The sequence below is a fragment of the Hyaena hyaena genome, unplaced genomic scaffold (genome assembly GCF_003009895.1).
Source record: "Hyaena hyaena isolate Hyena2069 unplaced genomic scaffold, ASM300989v1 scaffold_195, whole genome shotgun sequence".
In the NCBI taxonomy this organism is placed as follows: Eukaryota; Metazoa; Chordata; class Mammalia; order Carnivora; family Hyaenidae; genus Hyaena; species Hyaena hyaena.
The window spans coordinates 1,497,297-1,519,294 of NW_024080827.1; the positions used below are offsets into that span (position 1 = coordinate 1,497,297).

Here is a 21,998-nt window from a genome sequence, read left to right on the forward strand (position 1 = left end):
CGGTTCATGGGTTCCAGCCCCACACTGGGCTCTGTGCTGACAGCTCAGAGCCGGGAGCCTGCTTCAGATTCTGTGTCTCCCTCTCTCTCTGCTCCTTCCTTGCTCATGCTCTGTCTCTCTCTCAAAAAAAAATAAACATTAAAAATAATAAAAAACACTAATAAATTAAAAAGAAAGGGTCAGAGCGTAAATTTCGACTTTCAGAACAGACTGAGACATTTCTGTTCCAAGTGCTGGACTATGAAAAAAATGGTGAAAGGAACCGCAGATGATATATAAACAAATGGGGGTGGCTATGTGCCAATAAAACTGTCTTTACAAAAACAAGTGCTACCTGTGGACCCCATTTTAGAAGACAGGAAACTACAAAAAAATAAAAATAAATTAAGAAGAAAATAGGGGCCCTGTGTGGGTCAATCAGTTGAGTGTCCAACTCTTGATTTTGGCTCAGGTCATGATCTCAGGGTTGTGGGATCAAGCCCCACATTGGGCTTGTGCTGAGCATGGAGCCTGCTTGAAATTCACTCTGTCTTTCCCTGTGTCCCTCTCCCCGGCTCACAAACACTCTCTAAAATTTAAAATAAAAATTTAGAAGACAGAAAACTATGTACTCATTAATGAGTTTAAGATAAACACATTTAATAAATCCCAAACAGAAGCTCCAATCCCATTGACTTAAGAAAGCTGTACTTATTCATTTAAAAAAATTTGGGGGTGCTTCGATGGTTTAGTCAGTTAAGCGTCCGACTGTTGCTATCAGCTCAGGTCATGATCTCATGGTTTTGGGGGTTTGAGCCCCATGTTAGGCTCTGTGCTGACAGTGCGAAGACTGCTTGGGATTCTCTCTCCTTTTTTCTCTGCCCTTTCCCCACTTTCGCTGTCTCTGTCTCTCTCAAAATAAATAAATAAACTAAGAAAATCTTAAAAAAATGAAAACAACCTTTGAGTACCTACAATGAGCTAGATGTTAGCTCTTTTCCTTTATTGGTTGGCAAACTTGCCCCTTTTCTTCTACCACGTACACCTTCCAAGGCCACCCATGTTAACAATTTATTTTCACCGAGCTCAAACAACCCTGTACTGTCTCTTCATAGGCTTTTTCACTGTTGGTTTTGCAAAAACTAAGGTTGGAGTAATACTCTGTATGCTTTCTGTATCTTTCTTTTCTCTTTTATTTATACCCTGTGAAAATCTCTCCTAGCCCCATGGCCTAGCTCTGATCCATTTCATACCAACAGCCACCTAATATTCCCATGATGTGGCTCTTGTATGACTTAACCATTCCTGTTCAGATTCATTTTGGTTTCAGGGTATTTGTTTCATTTTCTGGCAATGGATGTGACTAAAATGTGGTTCCTTGATCTGGTGGAGCTGATGCACAGGGTCTGGTGGCCAACGCAGCAGTGATGATAATACATCTGTTCTGCCACTACTCATTGCGTGTGCACACGCTTCGTGCCAGCACTGAGAAGACCCTGAGGTCTTCACATCGGGGAGGCTGGAGGACGTGTCAGCACAGACATCAGGAAGCTGAGCCATGAAGGAGAACCAGCTACGAGGCCCCGATGGTGGGGACTAGAGGTTGGGATTGGGGCGGGGGATACGACACAGAGGAAATCACATGGAGAAATGTGAAAGTTTCAGAGAATCAAGCATTTGGGTATGGCTGGAATACAGGTGGGGCAGCAAAGAGGGAGGAGATGGCTGGTAGTCTGGGCTCACATGGCCAAGGGCTGGGAATAAAGGTGAGAAGCTGATGGCCACTCGAGGGTAGTTGAAATTTTCCCAAGTCCCTAGACTTCTCAAAGCCTGTCTTGGTTAGCAGTGAGTAGCCAAAGTTACTCAAGTAACTCAGTTGCAAGTATCTCCCCCTCAAACCCTGTCCCAATAGAATAATCTTCACAGAGAGGAGCTGGCCCAGAGCCCAAGAAGACAAAAGGTATTTTCCAAGACACTATAATTCTCCACAAATTGGCTGCTGGGAACAAAGTGCTCCCTTGAAACCACTGGAAACTGTACTCTGCTCCTCAGCTTTCCTCTTCTAACGTATTCAGGGAGACCCAACTGCTGTGAACTGAATTGTGTTCCCCAAAAGTTCTTGTGTTAAAGTCCTACCTCCTGGTATCTCAGAATGTGACTGCATTGGAGGCAGGGTCTTTGAAGAGGCAATTCAGTTAAAATGAGGTCATTAGGGTTGAGTCCTAATCCAATGTTACTGATACTTTTATAAAAGAAGAGGAAATTTGGGCACAGACATGCATAGAAGGAAAACTTGTGAAGACACACAGGGAAGAGAGTTGTCTACAAGCCAAGCAGAGAGGACTCTAAAAAAACCAATATGGCTGACACCTTGATCTTGGATTTCCAGCCTCCAGAATTGTGAGAAAACAAATTTCTATAGCTCAAGCCACCCTTAGTCGACTGATATACCAACAACATGGCAGACTAAGCACTGCCCAAGCAACCAATGCAAAAGGAGCTCAAGTTCACTGGGAAGACACAGTCAATTATGGCAGGAGCCCCTATAATGGTGAGCAAGGGAGCTGAGGGAAAATGCGAGGGCCACATTCTCCCGCTTGATGGGCAGCCCTGAGAAGGGGTCCAGCGTGGATGACATGTGCTGCGTCTTATGCCACTTCCCATGATGGCCCCCATGTTCAAGGCCCTTGACTTATCTCCTACCCAATTGCTAGGAGTTTAAATTTATTTCATCCTGATTGTATCCTAGAATATGACCATCCTAACACATGGCCCCTTGTGTTCATAAAAGAGAAACTACTTACTGAGATCTTGACCCACTGCAGATAGCGTTCAAAGTATCCTACTATCGTGTTCCCATACTTCTGACTTTCCTGGAAAGAAATCAAAGGGTATTAAAACCTTTAAAAGGATGCTGTGCAGTCATGTAGTTATGGGCACACATCCACTTACTGGCACACTTATTTTTTAAAAAAGGAAACTTACTTCAACAATAACTGAGGAAATACGGGTTGTGAGGAAGTCCTGAGCAGAATCCAAAGAGGAAATGGTATTGGTCACTTTCATCTGGAAAACACAGCAATTGAAAGGGTATCACGTGATGAAGGGATTTTTATTAGTTTGCCTGTTCATGCTGGTGCTGTCAGCTGTTCATGCTGGTGCTGTCAGCTCAGCCCCACACCTCCACGACTTGCTAGTCAAGAAGACGACAGAGCCAGCCCAGCCCTCTGAGGACAGGGGAACAAGAGAATTACACACTGAGCACTCACATTGTGCCAGACGCTGGGTCAGACCCTTGATCCAAATTGCCTCCCTACATATAGGAGCTCCCTCTTATCCATTGTCTCTGTTACTCGGAATCCAGAGGCAATGATCCTCTTTCTGATATATGGTTAGAAATGCCGACAGCAGCCTAACACTACCTCACATGCCTACTTCATTCCACCACGCAGGCATTTTTACCACATCACATCCTTGCAAGAAGTGTGAATTGATACGGTAAGAAATTTTGAGAGACGCACCACATTCACATAACTTCTAGTACAGTACATTGTTATAATTGTTCTATTTAATTATTGATTATTGTTGTTAACCTCTTACTGTGCCTAATTTATAAATTCAGCTTTATTATAGCTATGCATGTATGGGTTCAGAACAACCTGTGGCATCCACTGATGCCATGGATAGTATCCCCTATGGATAGCGGGGGCTTTTGTACTCACAGGCTGTAGGAAGGCATTATCAGGCCCCCTTCACAGAAGAGGTAGCTGACCCTGCTCGACATCACCAGGTTGGGGGCATAAGAGCTGGGATGTGCACCTAGTTTCTTGACACAGGTAAGAATTCCGACATGGTAGCTTGATGTAAATTAAAAAAGGTATCCTTTCTGTTCTGCCCAGAGACCTCAGGGCACACAGCCTGGCCAGCGGGTCAAAGACAGATTTCCACCCCAACTAGCCCCCACACTGGCCTCTGGTGAGAGGCAACGCGCAGCTCATGCCATCATCCTGAACGTCCAGATACGCAGGATGGCAAGGGATCTGCACACAGTTACCAGTCTGTCCTCGGTTTCCCTTGGTCCAGGACATGCACATGTGTGAAATGGTAACTGTCACAAAAGGTACAGTGACAGTCCCCAAGCAGACCCCAAACCTCATAGAAGAGCCTTCAGGGGAACTCAGGGTCTCCTGTGTCAACAAAGATGCAGGCCCATTGCTGCCCGGGGACTGCACTACCTACTAGTGAAGGAGATCACGGTTCACAGGGGACACACAGTCACACATAGCAAGAAGCCCTGTGACAAAGGTCTGCAAAAAGAGCTCAGAGAGAAGTGCAGGGAGGAACCTGGGATTTTCTGTTGTGGGCCGACATCCCAAACCCCTCCTGGGCAGCCTATTCTGCTCAATAAAGAAATATTTTCTGAGTTTCTCATTGGCATTGAGGGTACCAGATGAACGCATCATAGCCATGGAGCTCAGTTTCTGTTATGGGGGTGTCTGTGGTCCAAAGGACGCCCCTGTAGTTGACTATATTTGCTGTTCCTAACCAGGGATACCTTTCGAGCTCTGGCATCTCAGCCCGTGATGATGATCCCGGCAGCCTCACTTGCTCTGGCTAATGGAACATAGATGGAATGGCTGGTTCTAAGAAGCTGCTTAAAGGACAGTCTGTGTTTCCATTCACCCTCGGATTTCCTGTCCTTTACCTTGAGGACGTGAGGTGGCCCAGAAAGGAGCTGCTCCCTCAGTCTGGGTCTCTGGGTAGGAAGGTAGGTGGACAATCCTGAAGTCGACCCAGTGGTGAATGAGTCTGTGGTCAAAGGCACTGGATTTTGTAAGCAGCACTATTTCAGTAAAAGTGACCAGTGTACCTTCTAAGCTTACTTTCTACACGTCAACACACAGCTTTCACCCATGTATCTAACAGTATGTCAAGGTGAGAAGTACTTGCAGGAAGCAAGTGGTAGGAAATCCCAATTTGGCATTTAAAATGGATGAATAACCAAACTTTTTTTAAAAAAAGTTTTTAAATGTTTGTTTATTTTTGAGTGAGAGAAACACACACAGAGCACAAGTGGGAGAGGGGCAGAAAAAGAGTTGGGGAGACACAGAATTTGAAGCGAGCAAGCTCCAGGCTCTGAGCCATCAGCATAGAGCCTGAGGCGGAATCAAACCCACAAATTGTGAGATTATGCCTTGAGCCAAAGTCAGATGCTTAACTGACTAAGCCACCCAGGCGTCCCCCCCACCCTTTTTTGTTTTTTAAAAGTAAACTCTACTCCCTGGGGCGCTTGAGTGGCTCAGTCAGTTAAGCATCTGACTTCGGCTTAGGTCATGATCTCACGGTTCATGAGTTTGAGCCCCGCATTAGGCTCTGTACTGACAGCTCAGAGCTTGGAGCCTGCTTTGGGTTCTGTGTCTCCCTCTCTCTGCCCCTCCCCTAACTCACATTCTGTCTATTTGTGTCTCTCAAAAATAAATAAATGTTAAAAAAAATTTTTTTAAATATAAAGTGAACTCTATCCCCAAATGTGGGGCTTGAACTCACAACCCAGAGATCAAGAGTCATGAGCTCTACTGGCTAAGCTAGCTAGGTGACCCAAAGGGTATTTTTTTAAATTTTAAATACTTGTAAAACCAACATCTCTGAAAGTCTGTGTGTGCTTTTACAATAAGACCCCATGGCAGAAAAGGAAAGTTAGTCCTTACCTCCAATCCACTGCTTTTTTGTTGAAGTTCCTTGATGCTTTGGTATGTAGAGCTCTGGTGAACAAACGTACATAATATTTTCCAACTTATTACATGTACCAGCAAGATCACATGTCTTGTGCCTCTGCTCTCCCCCTCTTCCCCAGCCAGCCCTTAAATCCAACTTTATTCTGCAATGGTTTCATTCTAGAAACAACAGCAGATGCAAGTAACCATGTGTGCCTCATATAGCTCTGGTGTAAGAAAAGCGGAAGAAGAATATCAGCGTCTGTATTCTAGAGCTTTGAAGGGCGGCGCGTCCCACACAAGGTGTCCAAGAAACCACTCTGAGTCAGGTTTTCTCAGTGTGGCAGGCACTACTTACAAAAGTCTACCCACACTTCCCAGAGTAGTTTAATCTGAATGGCTTAGGTCAGGGATTGGTAAAACAAAGGCCAGATAGGAAATATTTTAGGCTTTGTGGGCCACACTGTGTCCAAAGCACTCAATTTTGCTCTTTTAGCAGAAAGCAGCTGCAGTCATCTGTAAATAAGAGGGCATGGCTGCGTTCCAATAAAACTTTATTTACAAAAACAAGCAACAGGCTGGATTTGGCTCACAGATTGTATTGGGGCCATAGTTTGCTAACCCCTGGTTTACATCATAGGTCACCTGACACAGCAATGTGCCTATTTGTAGACAGATTGCCTCAATTCTGCAAAGGCCAACAAGGCTGTGTCTGCTTGAAGGAAAGCATCTAAGGAACATGGAAAAATCAGCTTAAAATGTTAACAAATTTGTGCTAGGCATAAACAAATAGAGCAGAGAATTATGAGTGCAGCACACACAATAAGAATTCAGTTTTATTTCTGAATACTCTGATGAGTTAGAAAGTCAGGAAGGAAGAGAGGGAGAGAGAGATGGAGATGGTAAAAACTACTTCTAGGAGGTTCCAAAGTTGAAGTCTAGGGGACTAATATGCTTCTCCAAACCTGAGCAAGCCGACTCTGTAACAGGTCTCCCGCAGGAGTGTAATAAGAATCCCTCCTGTTTACAGAGTCTCTCTGGCACATCAGGGCTTTCATCTCTAGGGTGCAGGGAACAGGAAGGCAGGAACTTTCCCCCCCATTTCAGATGAGAAAACAGAAAGCTATAAGGCTTTGGGGAGGCAGAAGCAGGATCTGAGATCAGCTCCTCCTGATTGCAGAGCCTGTGTTCTCTCTTTGCTACAAACTGCCTTTCTGGGACAGAAGGGAAACTGCCTTTGGGAAAGAAGCCAGAAGGCAGTGAGAAGCCAAAGAAAGGGGAAGTCAGAATAGAGGCTACTAGAGAGGGAGACAAGGAATATGGCCCATCGGATCAGTGAACAGAGCTAAATGAGGCAGAGAGAAAAGGACTTACCCTTGCCTTCCCATATTTCTTGTCAGGGTTTGGAGAAAAAGAATTTGAGAATAAGTGCAAGTGAGTGCAGAACACAGACATCAGCGCCCCAGCGAGGTGCCTGCCTTCCGGGGCCTATCGAACCCAAGGGAGCCAGAGCGCAGTGTGTGGGGCAAGCACAGAGTTAACCTACCTGGTCACACACAAGTGGAAAAGGCAAGGAGCTGAAGCACAAGAGAAGCGGTAACACTGAAGATCTGTCTTCTTTAAAGCCCATCTATTGCCATTTATTGATTGATTTTTCAAAGTTTTTATTTTTTTTTTAATTTTTGAGAGAGGGAGGGAGAGAAAGAAAGAGAGAGAGACTGAGAGAGACAGAGAGGAAATGGGGGGGGAGGGCAAAGAGAGAAGAGAGAGAATCCCAAGCAGGCTCTGGGCTAGCAGCTTGAGAACCCATGAACCGTGAGGTCATGACCTAAGCTGAAACCAAGTGGGACGTTCAAGTGACTGAGCCACCCAGGTGCCCTAAATTTCATTTGTATTTCAGAGAGCTCAGTTCCCTTAGCCTGAGGCCAACTGGATTTCACCCAGTTGAGATGCAGATGCTTCCTTAGGCTACATGAAAGCCAACTAGTGAAATGGGTTTTGCTCGGGTCACGGGGAGATACCAGAGGTTGCTGAGTCTTACCATTGACTGTTCCAAAGGGACGACTTGGCCATGGTGAATCGTTCTGATTGTCTGTGCATTATTTTTCAGGGACTGTTTCAAATTTCCATGGGGCTGCAAAGAGAATAAAATAATCAAAGATTAACACCATCCTTCTAGACTTCGGAGCACTCTCTCTAGCCACAGGGGCTCAGGGGCAGGGTAGCCGTGACCAGCATGACCTTGGATGCTGTGGGCGTGCGGCCCATCGGGCATGGGGCAGCGCCAAGACACCCTACTTCAAATCACTGGACCATGAACTCTGAGTGGCCACCCAAACCCATTAGCCCTTCCTGAGTGCCAGAGGCTGTGCTCTCTTTCTCACTTCAGCATAATACAGCCACTAGAAAGCCACTTCACAGCAGCGATAGCCCCATCTTACAGATGAGAACACAAAGGCTCAACTGAGAAATCTTTCATTTAACCCACACTTAAATAGTGTTTATTATAGTATTGTGTGATACATTAATGTGCTCATATAGTAATGAGCAAATTTACTGCTCTCATTTTACAGGTGAGGAAACTAAGGCACAGAGTGGTGAAACATCTTGTCCAAGTTCCCATAATTAGGAAGTGGCTGAGCCAGGACTTAAATCCCAGTCTTCCTCCAGAGCCCAGGTTCCCCATGGCCATGCTCTGCTGCTCCATTCATGATAGCCATTTAGTCACCAGCTGGCAGGGGAAGTGAGGAAGGGAAGCTTATGGGGCTTGAGTGGTGTCTTTGCCTTTCCTCATCCACCTGCTATTAGCGATGCAAAGGACCAGATGGAAATCCCCCTTCCAAGTCCTCAGTTTCCATTCTCTACACTGCAAGAAAAATGGTGTGTGTGCTCATGCACATGTGTTTGGTGGTACAGGGGTTGATGGGGTGAAAACAGAGCTGGTGCTGAAGCAGTGAGGGCACCCGCACCACCAGCAGAAGTCGGGAGCAGGTGCATGCACTCTGAAGCCACCCTGGAAACACCCATGTGCTCACAGACTTCTGGGCCCCACGGCAATGGCTACTGGTGGGAAGTCCTGACCTGCACAGGAGATGCGTCTTTAACCAAAGCTTCCTTGTGGTGTAAGGGAGCAAAGAGTAGTACTGACATTTGACATCCGTAACGATTACAGCATTTAAAATCCGACTGTTTGAACTCACCAAACGGTTGGCTTTTACTTCTAGATCATCTGCAAAGGATACAAGATTCACTTTGGTAGGGGCTTTACTCATCTGCAAAACAGGGAAAGCAACTATGTGATCGGTGTGGGATTTTTAGGCCTTACCGGCATCTGACAGACAACAGAGTGAATGATGGTCCATGGCAGTAAGGACTGGAAGCTCTCACACAGGTGAAAGCAGCTGCATTCCTCTGAATCCATATAAAGTCATATTATTTTTATCCAATCACATCCAGCCGTAAAAAGAAATCAAGTACTGCTCCGTGCTATAATGGGGATGGATCTCAAAAACTTTAGGCTACATGAAATGGGGGGAGAGGGGATTAAGGCCATTAGACACAAAAGGTCACATGCCTTAGGATTCCATTCAAACTAAATATCCAGAATGGGTAAATGGATGCGTGGTTACCAGGACTGGGGGGGTGGGAGGGGTGCGGAATGGGGAACAGCTGTGTAATGGGAATGGGGCTTTCCTTTGGCGTGATGAAGATGTTTTGGAGTTGGATAGAAGTGGTAGTTGTGTAATTCTGTGATTATACTACGTGCTAATGAATTGTTCACTTTAAAATAGTTCATTCGTGTTATATAAATTGGGTGTCAACTTAAAAAAAAAACCCACCAAAAATAAAAACAAAACAAAGCCAAAAAAAAAGAAAAAAAAACCCCAAACCCATGGGTATCTGCTGTTATTTTTCCCAAAGGGTCCAGCATGAACTCATGGTCACACCTCAGCCAAATAGACATTATAATTTATGGTGTCTATTCCCGAAAGGCCGAAATCCATAAGGTTTTTTCTTCCTGCTTCATCCAGCAGAACGATATTGTCAATATTTACTTTCATATTTTGAAAATCATTGCTTATGTTTCCAGCATGCTGCAAGATAAAAAGAAAAGTTATAAATAAGTCCATTCTTCTAGATAGTCACACGCTTTATGTTTTAAAAGAGCAATAAAATGACAAGAGACAAAAAATATAGACATGCATCTGACTGGCATTTCTTCCCAGTAATCTTCTCTTCCCCTTCACCCCTTCTCTGTTTCCCTGGCTCCTTCCTTATGCCCCATGCTAAGCACTAGGTGAGGAGGTCAGATGCAGAGCAAAATAATATTCCACCTCCACCCTCCAAGTCCTCAAGGAAGAGGCAGTGTCATAATAAAGGCACATGAACTGCATCAGGACGCCAGGCACCGGTGACAGTTTTCAAAAGTAGGGGACTGGAGAGGACACCAGAGAGGAAGTGGCTTCCAAATGAGTCCTGACAAATACAGGTGCTGAAAGGGGCCAGGCAGGCTTCATCCCAGGGGAGGGAGGCAGCGCACACTGAGCTTGGGTGGTGGGGACACCTGAGATCATGGGCGGATGACCTGGGGCTGTCCTAAGAGGCAGTCCGTAGTTTCAGGCAGCGTGTAGAGCCTGCGTGTCCCTAGTGCTCTGTTTCTGGTCCACAGGGAAAATGAAACATGGCATGATGCCAAATGAGTAGAGGGTATCTGGTTAGGGCTTGGTTACTAAGTAGTGTCTTATTTATGTGTACGTGCAAGGAATGTTTAAGGGGGATAATCAACACGATGGAAAATACAAAACATTGCAAAATTTGTATTCAGCTTTTTTCTTTTCATTTCTTCTTTTTATTATATGTAAAGAGAGCATGAGTGGGGGAGAGGGGCAGAGGGAGGGAGAGAGAGAGACAGAGAGAGAGAGACAGAATATCTTAAGCAGGCTCCACGCCCAGTGCAGAGCCTGACTCCGGGCTCCATTCCATGACCCTGGGATTATGACTTGAGCCAAAATCAAGAGTCAGACACTCACACACTGAACCACACAGGTGCCCCTGTATTCAGCTTTTAAATAAACCTCTTCATATCTGAAAACTGTCAGGCCATGGTGGTTTCACGGTGCCTCTGGAAGCCTTCGTGATGCCTCAGTGAGCAAGCTCTGGAGTTTGGGGAGCCACCTCTTTCCTTGGTATCCTTGGTATTTGCTTGGAAGCCCAGAAGAAAGAAGGTTCCTTAAGTTTTTTTGTACAAAAAGGCCAGAAGGCCTCCAGGTATGGGGAGGTGGACAGTGTAGGCTGATGGCACCCTAGGCCTGGGCAGCTGAATCTCTCTTGCTCCTTATTCTTCTAGTACACTCTGGAGTGGCCTCTCCTCAGTCTTAAGGCTCAAGACTTGGGTGTGGGCTTGGGCAAAGGAGAAGAGGAAGTCATTCCACTCTGTCTGCTTCCATCACTGTGGCCATGCTCTCAGTCTTGCTGAAGGCCAGCAGAGCTCAGCAGAGCCCACCTGGAGTCTGGGGGCCACAGCCATGAGACATGAGGGGCCATGACTATGTGAGTCTGGATGCCTTGTTCCCTCTTCAGGGACCTGGCAGAGGAGCGTGGCCAGTGTTGGAGAGCCAGTCTCCCCAGGGTTTGTTCCTCTAGGAGCACTGACACACAGAAAGGCCTCTAGAGCATTTGCGTAGTCTACTACAGAAACTCATACATCCATAAAGACAACTGATTGGGAGTGATGAAAATGTTTTGGAATTTGACAGAAGTGAGGGTTGCATGACCTTGTAAATGTACGAAATGTCACTTTAAAATGGTGAATTTGGGGGAGTCTGGGTGGCTCAGTTGGTCAAGCATCCAACTCTTGGTTTTGGCTCAGAACATGAGCTCATGCTCTGTGGGCTCAAGTCCCACATCGGGCTTTGCACTGACAGCGTGGAGCCTTCTTGGGATTCTCTCTCTCGCCCCTCACCCACTAGCACTTTATCTCTCTCTCTCTCAACAGAAATAAACATTAAAAAAATGGCCAATTTTATCTCATGTGAATTTCATCTCAAAAAAAAAAAAAATGAAAGGGGGCTCCTAGGTGGCTCAGTCAGTTGAGCATTGACTTCAGCTCAGGTCATGATTTCACAGTTTAGTTAATGAATTTAAGGCCCGTGTTAGGCTCTGTGCTGACAGCTCAGAGCCTGGAGCCTGCTTCGGATTCTGTGTCTCTCCCTCTCTCTGCCCCTCCACCACTTATGCTCTCTCTCTCCCTAAAAATAAACATTAAAAAAATTTTAAAAAGTATTTCTAAGAAAATAAAAGAACTGGATTGACTAAAGAAATATGTCAATTTCATGATTGGTTCCAATTCCTTACCTCCTGAATATTGAGATGTTCACTGATATTGTAGCTGTTCTCTAGTTTAAGTGTGGAATAAATGCCTTTATTTTCTTTGCAATCACTGTGGGTATAAACAGAGAAATCATTATCTAGAAAGGCAGCTGTGGCTGCCTCTGTCCACTGCTAAGGATGGAGAGAAAGGTTCAAGGTTTATCTTTTATCTGAATCTGTGAGCAGAGAAGCAGCTTCTGAGCGCCGACGCATGAGGCAGTCACCAGTGGACCCCCAGCGCCCACCATTCCTGACTTCGTTCCCTACTTCACTACTGTTCCATCTTTGGAACACGTACAATAAAACTGGGAAATCATCCTTCTGTCTGTCTCCTTTGTGCTTTTAGAAAAAAGCCATGAGGGGTAACAAGTTCACAAATTGGGAAGAAATCAATTCTCATAAAAAACAAATAGTAAACAGTAATACGTGCTAGAAAGTTGTATGTTGCAAAGCATATCATGGGCTTTATGGAAAGTTTCAATCCAACCCCTATCAGACCCTCTGCCTCCATATTTTCATGGCTGAGCTTCACTCACTTAACAGATGGCGGGATGTGTATTCTGATGGCAGGATGGAGATAGGGAAGGCAGCCACATATACTCAGACGGTCAGGACACCTACCTTGACCTCACCTCTTTGTGCTTCTCGAAAGTGTGCAAACTGCCTCCTTGACTGAACTAAGAATGGCAGCCTCATCTGATGCATATCCTTGCTGCTGACACAGCCACTTCCTGGGAATGCCTCTTCCTTGTCCAGCCGCCTGAGCCCTCTAGCGCTGAGGGATGCCTGGGACAAGCAACTTTCCCACATCCCTAGGAGATGTGATACTCCTCTCCAGGGAATCCTGAGCAGGCTGGTGTTGTTGAAGCAGTAAGCTTGATACATGAACTGACTGAGGTTAAGACTCTGCAGGAACCAGAGTCACAAAGAGCTGGCAGTCCAGGCCAAGAAGTTTGGCTTTGTCCTTTCAGCCCAGGGATGGTTTAATGGTGCCTAGAAACTCCAACTGATAGATAAGATCTGCCTACAACACGCTGTGGAGAAGGATTCTGGGACTCTCCAGGCTATGAACAAGACCACAGCCGACTACTGATGTCTGCCACGAGGGCGAGGTGCAATGGGGTGGGCACATGGGCCACTCATTTGCTATCTCTGCTAGAGGCAATGGGGAGCCTTTGAACCCTATTGAACAGAGAGGAAGTGAATCTGCCCAAGATCACCAAGGCCTGCTCCCTTGGCAGAGCCAAGACTGGAGCCCAGGCAGCCTGACCACACAGCCTGGCCCTTCAGCTCCTTCATGATTAGCATGACTGAGATTTGGACCCATTGCTGAGTTCTTGTTATACATGGTATTTGTTTGGGGCAGGGTGATTCCTGTACAAGAGTTTTCGGAAGGTCTCGTTAATGCATCTTAGGGTCACCTTAGTGAGGTCTAGTGCATACTGGACAAAGAGACCTTGAGACATCACCACGTCAAAGTCTAGAAGGCTTTCGAAAGAAGGATTCTCTTTTTGGTCCTATTTCTACTATCTCTTTGCCAAGACTAGAGAACAGCTTAATTCTGAAACTGGGAAGTCTTATCAGGCTTAAAGACCCTTTGAAAGCAAAATTCTCATTCTGGATCAACAACATTTTCAGTAGCAAAAAGTGCATAATGCAATTACGTATACCTGTAAACCTGTTCAAAAGTGAGATTAATATCCGGTTTGTTAAACACCATGCCAGAGAGATAGTGTTTCCAATTCTCATTTAGTAAATACGGTGTGTCCAAAACCTAGAACAAATTTTAAAAAAAATTTTTATTTAAAAAAAAAAGATATTTTACACTAACATACATACATATAATAAAATATGCTGTTAAATATATTTCAGGGATTTTTCAGATCATGGTTTTCATCATTGATTTCCAACTTAAAACCAAAAAACAATAGTATGATTGGAAAAAACTTGACTGACCACTGGGTAACATCAATAAGAATTACTGAAATTGCTATTTTTTTCAGAATACTTTTCTTAGTAAGACAAACACATTAGAAATGGTAGAAGAATAGACTACTTGATTCAGAATAGCTAATAGAAAGCCATAAAGTAGCTGGTTGACCTTTTCACTACTTCTCTCTTGATAAAATGAATTAAAACTTGCATACTCTCTCACTTCACATCATGTATTTAAGATGGTTAATATGTATAATATAATATGTCATATATACATTAAGATGGGCTCATTAGTGCATGACCATGTATGTGCTTGAGGAATGTAAATGGTTTCAAAATATCCCCTATTTTCAAAGAAGTCTTTTTTGCACTTTAACACAGCATAGGAGATAATAAAGTCTGGCTTGACGTATCACTATTACTTATCATCAAGAGGCCAAAGGGACAAAATTTGACAAATCGACACTCCCAACTTAATTTTCCTCAACCAGCTAATAAATAGGACACCATGACAACTGGTTGGTTACCTTAGTAGTTACTCACCAGATTTCATGACAGATTTGAGGCAGAAAAAAATATATGCAATAAAACAGGAAAACAGAAATAGATCTTAAAAACCAGCATCGGGAGATAAGTACCGGAAAGCCAGAGTGACAAGACCAGCAGATGGGCCAACACTTCCTCATTAATTAGCGAAGCTGAACAGAGAACAGGTCCCTAGAGTCCACAGGACTTGGTTTCAGAGGGAGAAAGTGAAGCCTGAATTCATTTCCCAATGGCCTCGTCAGATGTCTACCATGGGCAACCTTGGGCCACAAGGCGTGGAATTTTTTGGTGCCTTTCACTTCAAATTTAGGGTCTCAAAACCACTTGTGTGGGCAATGGTCATTTGAGAAACTCTTTAAAGTGTCAGAAACTTCCTGGGGTGCCCCAACTTGGGAATTTTCTCCTCCAGCTTATTACAATCCACACTGATGAGGAGGCCTTAACTCCTGGTGATGATTTCACCTGACATTTGAAAAATAATACCACCATAGGAGGCCTGGGGGGCCTAGCCAGTTAAGGTTAAGCATCCAACTTCAGCTCAGGTCATGATCTCACCATTCCGGAGTTAGAGACCTGCATCAGGCTCTGTGCTGACAGCTCGAACCCTGGAGCCTGTTTCAGATTCTGTGTCTCCTTTGCTCACTCTGTCCCTCCCCCCCATCAAAGATAAATAAAACATTTAAAAAAATTTAAAGAAAAGAAAATACCACCATATTTTTTGCTCTGACAAAGTGAAGGGATCTTAACTTACTGAAGGAAAACCACCAAACTGCTCATCTTTTTGCACCCACAAGATATGGGGAAATAAAAGTTTCCAGTCAAGCCCTTCCGTAACGGGCCCCAAAGGCATATGTACCTGGAATAACTTCCTGTTTTGGTAAGGCTCACAGAGCAGTTTTTCCACGTTTGCACCAACGACAAAAGTGAGAACCACGATGGTCATCAATACCCAACAAAACAAGAAGCTCACTCCAGCCCCACTGGAAAAAAAAAGGGAAAAACAGAAATAAAGTTAAGAGTTCTAGGGTAAATTATTCAGTATTCGGGGGTCCCTGGTGCTCAGTTGGTAGAGCATATGGCTTTTGATCTCAGGGTCGTGAGTTTGAGCCCCACATTGGGTGCAGAGATTACTTAAAAAAAAACCCACAAAAACAAACCAAAACTACACATCCAATATTACCTACCAGTACTTACTAATTCTATGTATGCAGTGTAGGAAATGGACCTAGAGTCTTCGCTTGGTACAGGTTAAGTGAGCCGACCGGCTTAGGAGCGGAGACAGACAGCAGTAAGCACTGTGACTCTTCAGTCCCAGGCACATAGTGAAGGACTCCTTCGACTTAGTGTCTGATCTCGCTGCAGCCCAGCACTGTGGTTCAGACACGGCCTCTGGAGTCACTTGAGTGAACCTACTCTTCTGCAGGGCACCCAGTGAATGGGGAGGCAGGAGATGTACCACTGGGGGTCTGAAGGGGCCAGCGTGGTTCTGCATCCAGAGGGAGGGCCGCCAGCGGCACGGACACAGCTCAAGAGGCAGGCAGGGGTGCATGAGATGGGGCCTGGCTGGTCCAGTAAGGGGAGGCTGCTGAGGGCCTTGAAGCACAGGAGGAACACAGCCCACTTTCTCTCTGACGGAGAACATTCTAGGCAGAGCGTGAAGATGGGATGGACAGATGCCCATGAGGATGGGGCTACCACTGATGAGGCTGTCATCTTGGGGTGGTGGCCTGGTATGGCTGGAGGCGGTGGCGAGAAGTCAGCCGACAGAAGAGACAGGACACGGGACGCGCTGAAGATGCTGCACGAGAGGAGAGGGCAAGGAGCAGCCTGGGGTGAAGCCGGGGCTTGTCAGCAGAGAAGGGAGACACTGGGTGCTCAGGGAGGGAAGAGAAGGAAGGATGGCAGAGGCTGCTGCTGACCTGCGGGAAGGGGCGTGGCCTTGTACAGGACGTAGGAGGTGAGGAAACAGGCAGCAAGCATCATTATTTTTGAAGCCTGTGAAGGGAAGAAGTGGCATTGGGAGAGGTTTTCTGTTTTCATTTTTAAAGAAAGGAGAGAAAAGAACATGGCTAAGTGTTGAGAAAGAAGTCTAGGAGAAGAGAAGAGAATGAAGACACAGGAGAGGGAAGGGCTCATCCATGACACCCTTGGGCTGTGCACAGGGATTGAGATTGGGAAGAGGAGGTGGGATGGGCCCAGAAGGGAGGGATCCCTCTCTCTGCACTTGACCATGCACGTGCGTGAATGCAGGTGCACTGGAGTTTTGGTGATGGGAAATTGTATGATGGCTTTTATTTCCTTTGTGAAGAAGGAGTAAAGCCAGCTGCTAAAGAGGGAGGTATAAGGAGCATGGATGGATCAGTGTGGAAAAAGCCATTGCTAAGCAGAGGAAGAAGGGAAGGAAGCAAGGAAGGAAGGGAGGGAGGGAGGGAGGGAAGAAGGGAGGTGGAGAGGTGAGGAAGAAACTTGCAGGACTGTGAAGGATCCATTTGAGGTGGGGGTCATAATTTTGTAGGGATACCAAAGTGCCCCATTGCATGACTTCTGTCTAGAGTGCGCAGTTACTCTGGTGTAGACACAGACAGAGCAAACTCTTGAATCAATCTAGGCGGAATGGCCAGATCATCACTGATGATTATACCGTCAGTGGTGGAAACAGGAAGGATGCTCAGAAGTGTGTACTCAGCTGATATACTTAGTAACAACAGCATCCCTTACCGAAGGGCATGATTCTGCCCAGTGGACACCCTTAAGGAATAGTTACAGATATTTGTCTGGTTTGGCTGAAATAAATAGCAAGGTGTTCCCACTGGAGGGGCCTCTATCACCCTGAACTTCTCTGACCTAACAGGTTTTTGAGCATAAAGAAGGGGAACATGTGGGAAGTATATGCTAGTCACCATGGTTTGAGCTACGTGCATGAGCATGTATGTATATTAGAGTTATAACAAAGTTCAAAACCTTTGACAGAACACTTCAAAACAACACCGCTAATCTAAAGAGCTTATTTCCCCCCTTTATTTCTTAAATATGCCTATATCTAGATAAGGAACACAGCACTCCCAATGGCCTGTTTTTGTAAGGTCACTCAGATAAGAATGGCTAATGTGTGTTGAAAGTGTCGTAGGGAAGGAAAAGGAGAGAAGAAGTAAAATAAGAACAAGAAAGAGAACACAGAACAAAGACCATACGGGGTCAGCCGAAGTGAACATATTTATTGTCTGGATCTTCACAGAAACGTGTGCTGACTCCTGATCTACACAGCTGTGAGAATGATACACGCATAGTCTTGTGAGCCCTTGTTGAACATCTCAGGGACTTGGGTCAACAATCCAGGGAAGCCAACCGAGTTACATTTCACCGGCTGCAGGAATGTCCCACTCCTTGGTGGCTGACGTTTGTGTCATTTCCAGTGCCTCCCTATTATAACTAATGCTGCAAAAACATTTCTCTGCCTGTGATACTTTGTCCATAGTTGGGTCCTACTTCCTTGAAACTGATCCCCTAAAATGGAATGACTTGGCCAAGGAGAGTATTATCTCTTTATGGCCCCTGCTACAGCCTGACAAAATGCTTTCTGAAATATCTGTAACCACTGAACGGCCACCAGTCATGTAACAGCTCCCATTTTGTGACCACATGGCTACACTGAGTATTAGCCTTTCTTCAAAGCTCTGGATAATTTGAGCATGGTTTGCAAGAACCAAAACTGGAAACTTCACAGTGGGCTTCAGTATAAGAGATTGTTTTCTTGTTGCCTAATTAGGTGTCCTTACCTCCGGGGAAACCTACATGCCCCTGAGACAGATGTACATTCCTTGCTGTATCCTCTTTGGCCCCTAAAATGCTCCCTGGACCCTCAGAAGAAACAGGATCAGAGCAGGGCCAGGGACCTCTGGCCTTCCTCCCCCCAGACCTCTTTGCTAGGATCCCCCTGGGAGATAAGGATTCTTGCTTGCTTTTTGAAGAGACCATGCTCTTCAACATCAACATCAACGGATGGTGTTACTGTTTTTAAGAGCAGGTGGTGTTGTGGTTGCAGCTGAACAAAATATACTTTCTTGTTTCTACAAGCAAACAAACCGTTTTTGAGAAGGTATATTCTTCTAATTAGTTTGACTAGACTGATTACACTTGCATCAATTTTTCCCCTTTACAACTATCAAGTTGTTTACCAGATATCTCAAGAGATGGAAGATCCTGCCAAGCACGAATTCCATGCTGAGCCATGAGTGCCAACAATACAGAGCCCACAGCCACCAGCTTTTTTCCTACTGGGTGATAAATCCCCTTGCTCCCAAGCCACAGGCTTCCACGTGACTTTGTCTCTTTAGAGATTCCTTCCTCTGCAGAAGTGAGAATTATATCCAAACTGAAGCAATTTTAGTCTCCATCAAATTGCTTATGACTCCCCTGTTTCCTTTTTCTTTGAAACGGGATATCACATATTTTGGTTTTATCCCTTAAAAATGTGCAAATAGAATTGTATGACAAATGAATCTTTCCAGAACAATGTATGCCCTCCCATCAAGCAGTTACAAAGATGTGATATATGGATCCACTGTCCAAACACTGACAAAACAGCCAGTCCCAGGATTAGTAAATTCTGAACATTTAACTCATTTTCCATCTGTAGCTGGGGACATTTAAACTAAAAGGCGGGGCAATATACTCTTCCTTGCTGCATTAATTTCTTATGTGTAGCCCTGTGAGCAAATAGGCTTTTCCATGCACTGAGTACTGTTCCACTTTGTCCAAATCTGGCAGACTCCCATGTTGTTAGAGTTTTAAAACTATTAAATTATTGTAAAATTCCTGGGCCTGCATTCATGTTAATAGAGGGTTGTTGTGCTATCCTGGAGCTGAAAGCTTTGAGAGCAAATACAATAATTCATCAGACTTATGAGCTCTTACCATCATTAGAGCTCATAAGTCTGATGAATTACTGTAGTGACCCAATGTTTGAAAAAGCATGTTAATGCATGACACTGGCTTGCCAGCTTCTCCCAGCCTGGTACTAGTGACATAAGCAATGACAGCCGGCTGAGGTTTTGATTTTCCATGGCTCCAAGGACTTGTTCCAAATCTTTACCTTCCTCTCCGGCCCCATCACGCTCCCTGCTGCTGATTCTTGATGTACTTATTGGAAAAGAAAATATCAGCTTGGAACCCACACAGCTTCCTCTCCGGGGAGCATGAAAAGCTTTAACTTCTGCCTCCAAGATGACGTTTCTGGCTCCATCTGCAGTCACACCCAGATCACGCCCTGTGTGTGTTGTCACCCCCTAGTGAAGGTTTTTTCTTTTTTACATTTATTTGTTTAAAAAAATATGAACTGGGATCTGAATACCTTTGAAGCAGGGACAATTGCTCCGGTGTATGGCAGGCTCACCACTGTCTGGCGCCCCACACCTGCTCTAATCACTAACTGAGGCCACGTGTCTAAATCCTAAGGGTGCTGAATCAGCAATCTCTTTTCTTTTATTCTTTCTTTTCTTAAAGAAAGTTTATTTATTTATTTATTTAACTTTTACATGGTCGACTCTTAAAAAATTTATTTTTACTCTTTGTTTCTTTTTGAGAGAGAGAGAGAAAGTCAGAGTTCGAGCAGGAAAGGAACAGAGAGAGAGGAAGACACAGAATTCCAAGCAGGTTCCAGGCTCTGAGCTGTCAGCACAGAGCCTAACGTAGGGCTCAAACTCATGAACCATGAGATCATGACCTGAGCCAAAGTCAGATGCTTAACCGACTGAGCCCACCAGGTACTCCTTAAAGTTTATTTACTTATTTTAAGAGAGAGAGAGTGCGAGTGGGGGAGGGACAGAGAGAGAGAAAGAAAGAGAGAGAGAGATCTCAAGCAAGCACTGCAAGCAGGGCTTGAACTCACGAACTATGAGATCATGACTTGGGCAGAAACCAAGAGTTGGAAGCTTAACTGACTGAGCCACCCAGGTACCCTGGCAATCTCTTTTCTAAATCAGATTTCCAGAGTTTCAAAGCCAACAAGCTAACGAAACTGGTGACCACAGAGAACAGTGACTGATATCAGGCCAATCCTCAGCAAATTTCTGGTGAATAAAAGATGGATGGATGGATGGATGGAGAGAGAGAGAGAAAATACAATGGGAACCAAGAATGCATGCTTAGAAATAATTTAGCTACAGAGGACCCCACCATATATTGTGTTTAAGCTTGTCTATCAAAGTGCAAACAATTTAGAATCTTCTTTTACTTTTTTACGCTTGGTGGAATTCCCCAAACCAACATTAGTGCAATCACACCAAGGTGCCTCTTCCATCTCTACCCAGGATGTGTAGCCCAGAGACCACCAGATTTGTGTCGTCAGTCATCCACTTCATTTCCACCCCCGACGTGGCAAGGAAGAGCAAACACTCACACCATGAGGAAGATGCCTCCAGTGTTTGAGACACAGCCTCGTCTGGTCGGGGTGGCATTCCGGTCATAGCCACACGTGCCGCACAACAAGCCCAGGTAATAAAAAATCACGATGAGTGTTAGCAAACAGCAGACAACCAGGCCACCCAGCCACCTGGTGAAGCAAGCACAGTGTTATTATACATAAAAGAAATGACCTCACAATAACACAAAAGCTATTGGACTGGGCATGAAGCAGGTAAGTAATACGTGGCAATCAAATATCTGATTCCCCCACTGATTCTTCAGAGGGTGACACTGTAGTGAAAAGATCACTTCCTACCCCAAGTCCTCCAGCCCAGCCAGCAGGAAACCTTAATTTTAGTCTTGGTTTTGAAGAGATCTGTCTCTCTCAATGGTCAGGTGACTATTGCTTCCTTCCCTGCTTCATATCTGTGGGGGTCCTAAGCAGGGCTTGGTCCACTTCTCCAAAGCTACTGATAATAATTCCCATTTCAGACTTGTTAAGTTCTGTCAAGGTTCCCGCTGCTGCGAGTGCTTATTATAACGATGATGATGGCATGTGGACAGATCATGATTCAACAACAGGTAAAGAAATACCAGGCTCTTTTCCTCGGTCCTTCTCTAAAATGCTCTGGGGGCGCCTGGGTGGCTCAGTTGGTTAAGCATCCGACTTCAGCTCAGGTCATGGTCTCATGGTTCATGGGTTTGAGCCCCGTTGTTGGGCTCTGTGCTGACAGCTCAGAGCCTGGAGCCTGCTTCTGATTCTATGTCTCCCTCTCTCTGCCCCTCCCCTGCTTGTGCTCTGTCTCTCTCTGTCTCAAAAATAAATAAAACATTAAAAAAAATTAAATTTACAACACTCTGTGGTTGCGGGAATATTTGGGAGGGGACCTCACATTCTTTGCTGAACCAGAAACTCTACACAGGGAGTGCACTGAATATCTTAGAATTTATGAGCATCCTAAATCAAGTGCCTGCAGAATGCAAATCTCAATTTCGTAATGGTCCTGTGAGACATTTTAGGATAATGGAGCCTCAATTAGGTCTTACTGGCAT

At 45.1% G+C, this 21,998-nt stretch overlaps 1 protein-coding gene across 3 annotated transcripts in view; it reads right to left on the bottom strand.

Moving 5' to 3' along the window:
• Positions 1-21,998, bottom strand: part of PROM1 (prominin 1) — a 112,349-nt gene that overhangs the window by 5,486 nt on the left and 84,865 nt on the right. For all 3 annotated transcript variants that reach the window (XM_039241561.1, XM_039241563.1, XM_039241562.1), the window contains exons 12-21: positions 20,941-21,093; positions 15,400-15,523; positions 13,733-13,836; positions 12,048-12,132; positions 9,641-9,787; positions 8,894-8,965; positions 7,735-7,827; positions 5,688-5,741; positions 2,965-3,045; positions 2,784-2,852 (exon numbers count right to left, since the gene is read on the bottom strand). In XM_039241561.1, coding sequence (XP_039097492.1) covers positions 2,784-2,852; positions 2,965-3,045; positions 5,688-5,741; positions 7,735-7,827; positions 8,894-8,965; positions 9,641-9,787; positions 12,048-12,132; positions 13,733-13,836; positions 15,400-15,523; positions 20,941-21,093 — 982 coding nt within the window. The remainder of the gene's footprint in view (positions 1-2,783; positions 2,853-2,964; positions 3,046-5,687; positions 5,742-7,734; positions 7,828-8,893; positions 8,966-9,640; positions 9,788-12,047; positions 12,133-13,732; positions 13,837-15,399; positions 15,524-20,940; positions 21,094-21,998) is intronic.